Source organism: Rhipicephalus sanguineus, chromosome 3 (genome assembly GCF_013339695.2).
Source record: "Rhipicephalus sanguineus isolate Rsan-2018 chromosome 3, BIME_Rsan_1.4, whole genome shotgun sequence".
Taxonomy (NCBI): domain Eukaryota; kingdom Metazoa; phylum Arthropoda; class Arachnida; order Ixodida; family Ixodidae; genus Rhipicephalus; species Rhipicephalus sanguineus.
In genome coordinates, this window is record NC_051178.1 from 208,862,032 (window position 1) to 208,872,107 (window position 10,076).

General features: G+C 47.7%; 1 protein-coding gene across 1 annotated transcript; it reads right to left on the minus strand.

Moving 5' to 3' along the window:
• Positions 1–6,089: 6,089 nt before the first annotated feature.
• Positions 6,090–7,637, minus strand: LOC119386279 (uncharacterized). The gene has a single exon (XM_037653606.1). It carries the CDS (start codon positions 7,635–7,637, stop codon positions 6,090–6,092), a length of 1,548 nt encoding a protein of 515 aa, XP_037509534.1.
• Between the last annotated feature and the right edge of the window lie 2,439 nt (positions 7,638–10,076).

The following is a 10,076-nucleotide window of genomic DNA, read 5'->3' on the forward strand; positions in this document are numbered from 1 at the left end:
CTCTTGGTGGGTCAGGGGTCGGCTCGCTCTAGGAGAGTCCCCTGACCCTCTAGGAAGAGTGGAAAGACGACTCATCGGAGATCACGTTACCACTTATAGGGAGTCAGACCTCTTGCCGGTAACGCTCCTACGGGGGTCAAGGGACCCACACCGAAGCATCAAGCGACTCCACAAGTATGTTTAAGCTACTCATTTACCTTGCTCTATTTGCGCGAAACTACTGTTTGAAAATAGTGGAGTATTCATTTTAAGCAAGTCCAATAAGACTTGCCGTTCTGCCCAGCGACTGTAAAAAAATAATAGTTCAGATTTAGCATTATTTTAATAAACTCGTAGAAACAATACATATTTTCCAGCAAAGTTATATAGAAAGCGCGATAGGATGGTCTGTGATTTCCAATAAGAAGTTGGGGTATTCCTCCTTTACATGCTTCTATGAGTATAGCCAACTAAAAATGGGTGACTGTGATATGCACAGTGTCATATGGTGCTAAATGAACAGCATAAATCGCCATCATGTTTCCATAATTATTCCTTGTTATTAAGAATAAATCAAAAAGTGTGACGGCTCCAGGCATCAGACTTGTGGCTGCTAGGTTGTCGCTCCTGTCCAGCGTGAGCACCATGAAAAACGGTATCTGAAAAGCAGAACGTGATATTGTGATGAGAAAATGAAATTGCAGTAAAGGTTTGCAAAACCTACACAATAAGTGGTCACACAGACATAATAAAGGCTAACAACAAAACAGACAAAGCACATCCCTCCGGCAGCCAGGGGCATGCCGTGAGCGGTTATTCGACCGCATGTTTTACAAACAGAACCCATCCTTAAATACTCAGATAAACAGATGCGAGTACTAGGGCCCGAACGACCACCCAGCGCGTGCGTACGCCGTCTACGTCGAGATCAGACATGTCATATGCTAGAATTAGCGCACATAACTCCCACAATCACGTACACTCACTCGATTCTGTTATAGCGCCCAACGTCATTGCAGTGTATGCAAACCACGGAAACAGCAAACAGAAACGAGGGAAAAGAGTGCACGCCCGCGGCCGCAACAACCGCGCGCCGTCGAATGTCTAGAGCTTTTTCACTTTACCGGCGAGGCGTGTCCAACTTGAATGACTACCGCGTACGTTCTGGAAGCCACCGTACTATAGTCTGCACCTCAAACTACCGTCTTTAAGCCAACAAAAACCATTTATATAGTGCCGTCCTGAGCGTTATGTACCACAGGCTTTTTTTTTTTTCACGGTTCCCACGCGCGGAAGCACGCTGCACACTCAAGGTCGATGGAACTGTTATTATGAAGTAGACTAAAGTGCATCTCAAAACGACATCTTGCACCTTCAGAGTGCAGACGACAACGTGCGATCAGCAAGAAATGACCCTCGATAATTGTTTGCATCGCTCACTTTATGGGAGCTTGTACAGCAACGCGCATAACGGTGGTAACTCGTTAACTGACAGCTTTAGGTTGGGCATCCGCAACAGCCCCGCGGGACGCAGGCTGCTGTTGGAAAGGGACTGGCGGAATAACTTCAGCAAGGCTGCTGCGGACGCCCAGCTTAAGCTGTATAATTAGTACCTACGAAAGCAGTACACTCACCGTTAACTGGCGCCCGTTGTCGGTGTCCGCAGCTCCATGAATTTTCCGCCCTCCAAGCGTCACTTCGTGCACGGAGCCGGCGTCAACACCACCGAAGACGCGCAACCAACACAACCACGCAACGCATTCCAATAGACCAGGAGACTGAGGCATGACTGAGACGAGAGGAAAGCGGCGCGCCACCCCGGCGCCAACCCCGTGTGCGTCGCCGAGCAAGGCGCCACAACGGCGCCAAAGGGCAAGCGCGCGATATGTATGGCGTATACGGCGGCTCTTCCGATACCGAAGCCAATCGAAACGCGCTTCAGGAGGGTCCAGTGACTCCTTCCAAATGCGAACTCTTTTTCTCTGCCCGTACCTTCCAAAAGGGGTCAGGTGGACACCGAAGAGAGTCACGGTTCCATGACCCTCTTTTGACTCTCTTTTTTCTTAGAGTGTAGAGGACGCTTTTTCGAAATCTCAAAGCTCGGATGGGTTCCTCACATGAAGAACTTCAATTCTCCCATTTGACACAATCACCTAACTCCACTAATTAAAAAGTTAATTAATGTAACTTTCTTAATTACTGTTCTAAATGATGTCCTTAACTACCTTAAGATTCATGCCGCTACAGAAAAAGCAATTCTGAAAACCCTGAGCAAATATCGCATTTTCCTGATTTTTTGAGAAGGTTGGACACATTTCTTGAAACACCCTGTATTTCAAAAATAGCGGTGTAACCAAGCAACTCAAACCTTATGAACCCTACTTTAAAACTCTCTAATAACGCAGCCTGTCGCAGTGCCTCGAGTCGGCAAGGAGCGCCGAGAAAACCGCACTGCGTGCAGGAACATGCGTCGAATAAAGCGGACATTACAGAAGCACTAGGCTCGGATACATTGAAAAAGGTTCGATATTGTGAAATAACCGCACCATGTGAGGTGAGACGCTATCATTGTCTCGAACAAAACATACACCTGTTGGTTTTTCAAAATCCATTACCCTTTAGTGGGACTTTCAGGGATGTGAGAACTCCCGTATACACAGCTTCGTACTCTTCGATGTGTTTATCCTGGGCTTCTAAAAATGCTAACACCAGCCCCTTCTCCACTATGCCTAGTCTATATCATTTTAAATCACTCAGTCTATATCACTCGGCATATTGATATGCTCTCAGTTCGAACAGCCAGGCCCGTAGCGAGGGAGCCCCCCCCCCCCCCCGAAATTTTTATGATCCATGGTGTTTTACCAAAATAAATAATGAAAATAGGCGTTTTTCTCAAATAGTCAAGGCTTTCAGCAAGTGCCCCCCCCCCCTGAGAAATATTCCTGGCCAAGACAGTTATTTCTTGATCTTGTTTTTCTTGAATTGAGACGGTATAAACGATGGCTCTGACGACGGCCTAAATACAACAGAGAGCGCACTCATGCACTCGTGCCAACTGACATTGTCCCCCACCCTGAATATTTTTTTTCGCTCAACCAAATGAGTGCATGTTTCTTACATAGAAGAAAAGTCAAAACAAAAATCGAAGCTGTATTGCATAATAACTCCGTACAAACACATTTAAGATGATTTAGATACTTATCTCTAAGTCCCTCTGCACGTTCAAGAAGGCCGTGTTCAGTGGCACACTCCACGGTCGCGTACAAACTATGAATCCCAGCTGCCACAGCTGCCTACCCAATGTATCAACAAATTTAAAGTACCAGATGACAGTTTACGTGTAATGTAAAAAATGAATTTTAAATACGGCGTCATTGAATGTTTTTCTTTTTTGATATAACTATGACATTTTGAGTGTTTTTATGTTATGGTTTTTTTTATTGCGTACGACTCTGTATGCACCGCCTGTTGCTGCCTTTGTGCCAAGGGGTGGCGGGGCTAGTCAAGCTGCATATATGCAGCTTTTCCCCTGCTATCCTCTCCATAAATAGTTCATTCCCATGAAACACAAAAGAAGCTATTTCACGTCAAAAAAAAAAAAAACGTCTTGAACGGATAGCTGAAATGATGAACAGATGTCTTGGTCGATACATTCGGTAGCCGTAGACGGCTATCCGACCGTCGGATAGCCGTGCTAATGTGACGCTAAAAGTTGTCTGAAGAAACGTCTTGACAAGATCAAGCTAAGATGTTTTTTAGGCGTTTTCGTAATTTTGCTGTAATGGCTTTTGAAATAAAAAACAAGCTATTATAACTGTCTTTTCAGCATGCATGTATGGTCGGCAGCCTTACGGCTATCATATGAATTTAGATAATACAGGGTCTGAAAGAGCTCCCTGTTTTTTTTTTCCCATTTCCTATGTCAGTCGTCGTGCAGGTGACCAATCAAGCAACATCACTAACATACCTGTTCATCCAGCCATGCCCTCACTGTGGCATTTATAAATTTTCGACGTGCCATGTGTCAGTGCCATGTGCTGGGAAAACTACTTCAGCCACCACATATATCCAATTTTCATATAGAGCACATCAGTTTACTATTGAACAAATAATAAATCTGACAACACGCAGAGGATGAACATGTACTTCACAAATGACGTTTAGTGTATGGCGCACAAAATAATTATGCTTATGGAAGCAATAAATTATCCCATGATCTGCGTAAAAGCGCCTTTATTAATGAAATAAAGCGCAACCGAATGTGGCACAAAATACGAGAAGGAAGGTGGACCGCACAAGGTGAAGTTGATTGCCGCTGCAGCAACATAAATTCAAGTTCAGCATCAATGCACTCCAGGCCCCTGTCAAAGAACTGTATTGGTCTTCCACACTAGACGTGGCGCACGGTGTCTCAGGCCCAATGTCTTGTACAAACAGCAGTGAACAAAGCTGCATACAAGAAAAAGCGAGTAAGCTAAGGTATAATTTACAACTTATAACAGAGCATCAAATCATTTAAAGACAGATTTCCAAATTACAGATGTGATAAAATGCCGTCAGGTATTTACAAACGACAATAACTCAAACTGCACTCTCAAAGCGACCGCAGCCCTATGGTAGAAGCGTTGTAGTTTGTCACGCGACAGGCCGACATGGTTGTAAGCAAGTCAAGTGCTCGCTCGTCACGCACACACCGGACACACGAGCTGTAACCCGCAGAAGAACAAGATAACCAAAATAGGGCGAGCCAGTGTTGGCTATTACGAGTCGCACACCGGCGCGTCCTCCAGATATAGTTGCGCGTTCGACCTAAGATTCAAGCCACCAGCAAAGAACTGTCATATTTAACGTCTTAATTACAAGACGGCTAAAAAGTTCCAGCAGTAAGTGACGAAAAGTCAGGCGCACCTAATTTCACTTACCGAAAGAAGTACGTTGGCCAATAGCTGCTTCCTAGATGCAACGAAGGTGGCGAGCAGATCCGGCCATTGTTGTAACGAATCGTCGACGAAACACAAGGGTAGAGCTTGTTTTCTTGAAACACTGATGGAAAATATGCGGCAAACGGCATGCGCACTGTTACTTGATACCAGATAACAGCCAGTGAACCGTACAGAAAGCTGGCAACGCTACACAAAACGCAAAACGATGACCGCCGAGCTGCTGCCAGCGCAAAACGACGCAGTCGCCGGTGGGCGATCACGAAGGACACGTTTCAACACATGTTTCAACACTAGTGCCGCCGAAGCTGATTGCACGGTGCGCTGCGTGCGTGCCTGCGTTTTGCTCCTGTTGTCAGTCGCTGCTGTGCGAGCATGCTGTTAGAGGCACCGTTATCTGTTGATAGTAATACATCTACAGGTATATATCACGTCGCAGTGTGAAACCAATTATTTTGGGGGTTTCGTTGCCTGTTTGTTTTTGAGTAAAAGCGACGGTCACCGCTCTTTTGACATGCCGTTTTGGGATATTGGCCCTTCTCGACAAAACATTCCAAGAATCATTGAGGTAGTCGTTGTGCACGCGTACTTTCAGACAAAATGTCTAAAAAATGTCTCGAAGTAGACGTTATGAACTTGTTTGGCAAAATAGACTCTGGCTATGCCGTAGCTGTTGAAAATGCTAATAAACAGTACGCAAGCACATTTGCGGCGCAAATGTTTTATTTAAAAAGTGTCTATTTTAGGTCTTCTCGTAGACTAAGACGTCTATAGCAGTTTCGAGACGTTTTTTAGAGGTTTTGTGTTTCGTGGGTTCTGTTGTGTGCAAATGTACTCTTGTGGTAAAATAAACCAAATCTCAAATCTTTACGCGGTGTTCATATTGGAGAGCGGGCTAATAAGGCCTATACTTGCCTATAGCCAGCCAAAGCCAGATGAAAGAGGTTATCGATAATCTGTGCTCTATTCGCCACAGGTATGACTGAGCTGTCGTTCTGCAGCTGACGAATGAGGTGACTCCAGTTGGAGTCCTCGTAGTCGACACGGTAGAGGCCCTCGTTGCCCACATTCAGCAGCACCCAGTCGTCGAAGTGAGCATTAGGAGCCTTCAACGTTACCTCAGGAGAAACCATCCACACGACGGCCGTCACGTCTATCTTCTGTGGTTCGCTAGCGTAGGAAAGCGTAATAGGTATTGGCCATATTGTTGCTGGTGGTGACTGTTGCTGATCCTGCGTGCCTGCGCGACTCCTCGAATCGTGACAGCTCAAACAGAAGAACGGCTCCTGCACGACGTGAACTGTCTCGGCGTCTTCTCGGACGACTTTCAGGAGCGGGTAACCCGAGCGCTGTCCACACTAGCGTGTAATTAGCTATATCTTCCGTTGAACTTGAAGCCTTCAGGCTGTCCCAGAAGTCTTGCTCTACAACATCGTCACGCCCTGTCTTCTTGAGGAAATTGGTGGTGGCCGCTTTGAAGCTGTCCTGGCCGACAGCGAAACGAAACATGGCCAGGAGAGAGACAGCAGTGATCGGAAGCTCGTAGTCGTACAACACTTTCTCATGCGTCGGACCGAGGTCGACGCTGGACAGCGCGACGAATCGATACAGGTGAAGTATGTCATCCAGGAGCCACTGAGGTTTGGCAAGCTTAAGAACTTTGATGGCGTAAAGGACGGCAAGGCCCCTGTCCAGCCACGTTCCTACGGTGACCATGTTCCCGAACCATGTGCTCAGTAGTTCTATGGTCAAGCGCAGGTATGGCCGGCCAAGGTTCGTGTGCAGTCCTCCGGCGGCATTCGCCTTGAACGTGCCGGCTCTAACGACGACGAGTTTCCAGGTAGAGTGGCACGGGCGAGGAAACCTATGGAGAGCCAAAACGTCCAGTCCCTTGTTTGGAAAAGATATTCCGGTGGCCTCCGCCGCCATTTCGACGACGTTAGTGCAGAATTCGAGCAGGTGCTGAAGCCGTGGCATGTTTGCCGCGTGAGCGTGAAGCGTAGTGAAGCCGTCGGTCGCCTTGGGCAGTGTGGTGACGGCTACGGCGACCTGGTGGACTGAGAACGGAGGTGTCTTCTGAAAGACAGAATAAGTCTGGCCGTCGTGTCCTTGGGCGTCCTTCAAGAGATCCCAGCTCGAGAGCACCGCGACACTGGCGTTCGGCTTAAGCACGGACAAGCTGAATCTTGACTTCAGCATGACACTCTGCACGGTCGGGAAGAAAGCGGCATCGTGCAGCTGGTCGACGTACGAGGTCACCGTCGTGTACGAGTCACCAACTTCACGGTACATTCCAGGCGGCCACTTCCGGTGATCTCCGTGGTGAAGCCCTCCGGAAAAGCTTGCGGACACGAGGTAATCTGCCGAAGGCTTGAGATTCCACTTCAGCTTGAAGGTCGTGAAAGGCGCTTGCGAACTGACCAGAACGGCTGTCTCCGATTCCGTGGCATAGCCCACACGCGGTCGCACGCTTACTTCGCTGAGCGTTAGATTCCTTGAAAGAAGTGTGACGAGATGACTAGCGTGGTGGCAGGTTACGTGCAGGGTCAGGTTGCCGGAGAAGGGAAGACAGGTCAGTCTCGAGCGGATGTCATAGTACTGAGCGACAAAGTCGAGCTGCGAGGCGCGGCTGTGCGCATTGGGTGTCTGTGCTTTCAGGCGGGCAAGTATGTGGAGAAGCACGAAGACCACGAATGCTGCGGAGGTGGCGACGCCCATGAGGCCGAAATGCACAGGGCAGAATCAAGTCGGCGCCAACGCAGAAGCATCGCCGAGAGCTTGGGTCACTGGAGTCATGTTCCATGCAGGAGCACGACGAGTGGCATCGTTGCTCTGAGATGGTTTCGCCAGTCACGTCGTTTTCGAGTGGCTCAAGCATCGCACCAGATGTCACCTGCTGGTTGTCGTTGCGTGCTGATAAGTACAGTAGAGTAGAGTATAACCTTGAATCCGTGGCACACAAAAAGTCAGATGAACAGGTTGAAACGCTTCTTCTTCGTCCTTCAGCTGCCAGAAGAAGGCTGTTGATGTTGATTCTATTCGCCATGTCACATACCTACAAAGAGGAATGGTCACAGAAATGAAAGGCAAGAGTACAGCTATAAACAACAGAATGATGGAAAATAGAATGTTAACAGAAAGTAAAAAAAGACATGCTTGACAAATTAGACATGCCCTGTTTCCCCTGTAGCACCTCTCTGCCTTCTAATAAATTCGATCTGTCTCAATCTATATCGCACGGTATTGGAGATGCGGAGGTGACTTCACAAATCTTTTTGTTAATATATTTATTAAAGCCGTTTCCAATCGGCCAACCACCTGCTGCGAGTAAGATATTAAAATTACGTTTTACTGGCACCTGTTCTTATGAATAAGAGCTTGGTTGTTGTTTTGGTATAGTAATCTAGTACAATACAGTTGTTGCCTCACTTGCTCCTGCCAACGAGGGGTATTGGTCACACTGGAGATGATGATGAGGATTCCTTAATAACGCTAGAGATGATAAATATTTTACATGAACATTTTGTGAATAAGCCTAGTTGTGGTAGTCGTTGTTCATAAAATTATACTAAAATTGGGTGGTTTGTTACAGAGCCGACTGTTAGAAAACTGATCACTAAAGCGCCGCTGTCTTTGTGCCACAAGAAGTAAAATAAGTAAGAAAGCAAAACAATACCGAACACAGGGGCACGCGCAGGTGCCAGAAGAAGGCGGGAATAGCGAGGGCTGCTCGCCGAGTAGAGGACGTCACGCCGAGGTGATGTGTGGTCGCATAGCGATGACCCTCCCCTCGCGGGGCTAGGATAGTCGTCTACCGATAATAAAATAAAGTCTTTTCACTCACTCACTCCCTGAACATATTGTCAAGCAATTACTTCGAAGGTAAATCATAGCCACAGGGGACATAAAGTCGTGAGCAGAGCGTTGTCGATATTGCATTGCAGCGGGGTACCAGCCATTGTTTGTTGGTGGGCAAGAAAAAAAGTCGTGCTTGCGCATCGTTTTGTGAGACGTCTAGGCACCAAACACGAATGAATTTTAATAGTGTATGGAACAATATAGCACCAAGAAAAATGTAAATAAAGAGAAGGAAACAAAATGAGAGCCGCGAATCTACAAATGCTCGTCATGCACATTCTTGCACTATGGGGCGAAGAAGAGAAAGAAATGGCCGCTGTGAGCTACAACAAGAACGACATATCGCATTCCTCAAAGTCGAGTTTACTTGACCACAAGCGGACTACGGTCGGAGGAAAAGCGTGGAGCGCTGTCAAGTGCACTGCTTGCGCCATCGTCGTACCGCTGGCGGTTCTCGCAATCGTTTTATTAGCTTTTCCGGCAAGTCCCAAGGCGGCACACAGCAGGCTTCGGGGCGGCCACGCTCTCCTCGGACTTGACCGTTCGTCCGATTCATTACAATTTGCAAATCACGCCGAATTTCTTCGCCAGTATTTTACCGGTGAAGTGAACCTCATGGTGGAGTGCATACGTGACACATCTTTGATCACCATGCACTCAGCTGACTTACTCATCAAGAAGGCCGTCCTGCACGATGACAGCGGAAACGACATCGACGTCGCTTTCTTCACAAATGAGGACACCGGCCGGCTCGAGCTGAGGCTGGACTACCGGAAGGATGTTTTCCGAAAGCCGTTATAACATAACCATTGGCTTCAGCGGTATCATGAATAAGGAAGGAGAGAACATCTCGCTTCTGACTGACAGCTATCCGGACTTCGACGACCCATCCAAGATCGTGAAAGCGTGGACATTCGCCAAGCTGAGGAGCGCTCGCCAGCTCTTTCCGTGCTTCGATTCGTACAGTCAAAGGGCAACTTTCGATGTACGAGTGTTTCGGGCCAAAGTCCTTTGTTGCCATCTCGTCGGCAGACGAAAAAGTTGCACAGGCGTGGGCGACCGCGTGTTGTGCACCTTCCAGAGAACCGCCAGAATCTCGCCGACCAACTGGCACTGGTGGTTACCAACCTTAGCAGCGTCAACCAAGGTAGGTAACCTTGTGGTCTCCGGCACTCTCAGGCCTGGCAGATCTTGCCGATAGAATCGTGACCATCGCTGAAAAGGAGATGAGAGTAGAATTGCCGTGCGAGAAGCTTCGCATAATTGCCGTCACGACTTTGGGGCAAACCTGTGTCAACA

Coding starts and splice junctions, on each gene's coding strand:
- LOC119386279 (XM_037653606.1), bottom strand. CDS start 7,637: ATGGGCGTCGCCACCTCCGCAGCATTCGTGGTCTTCGTGCTTCTCCAC.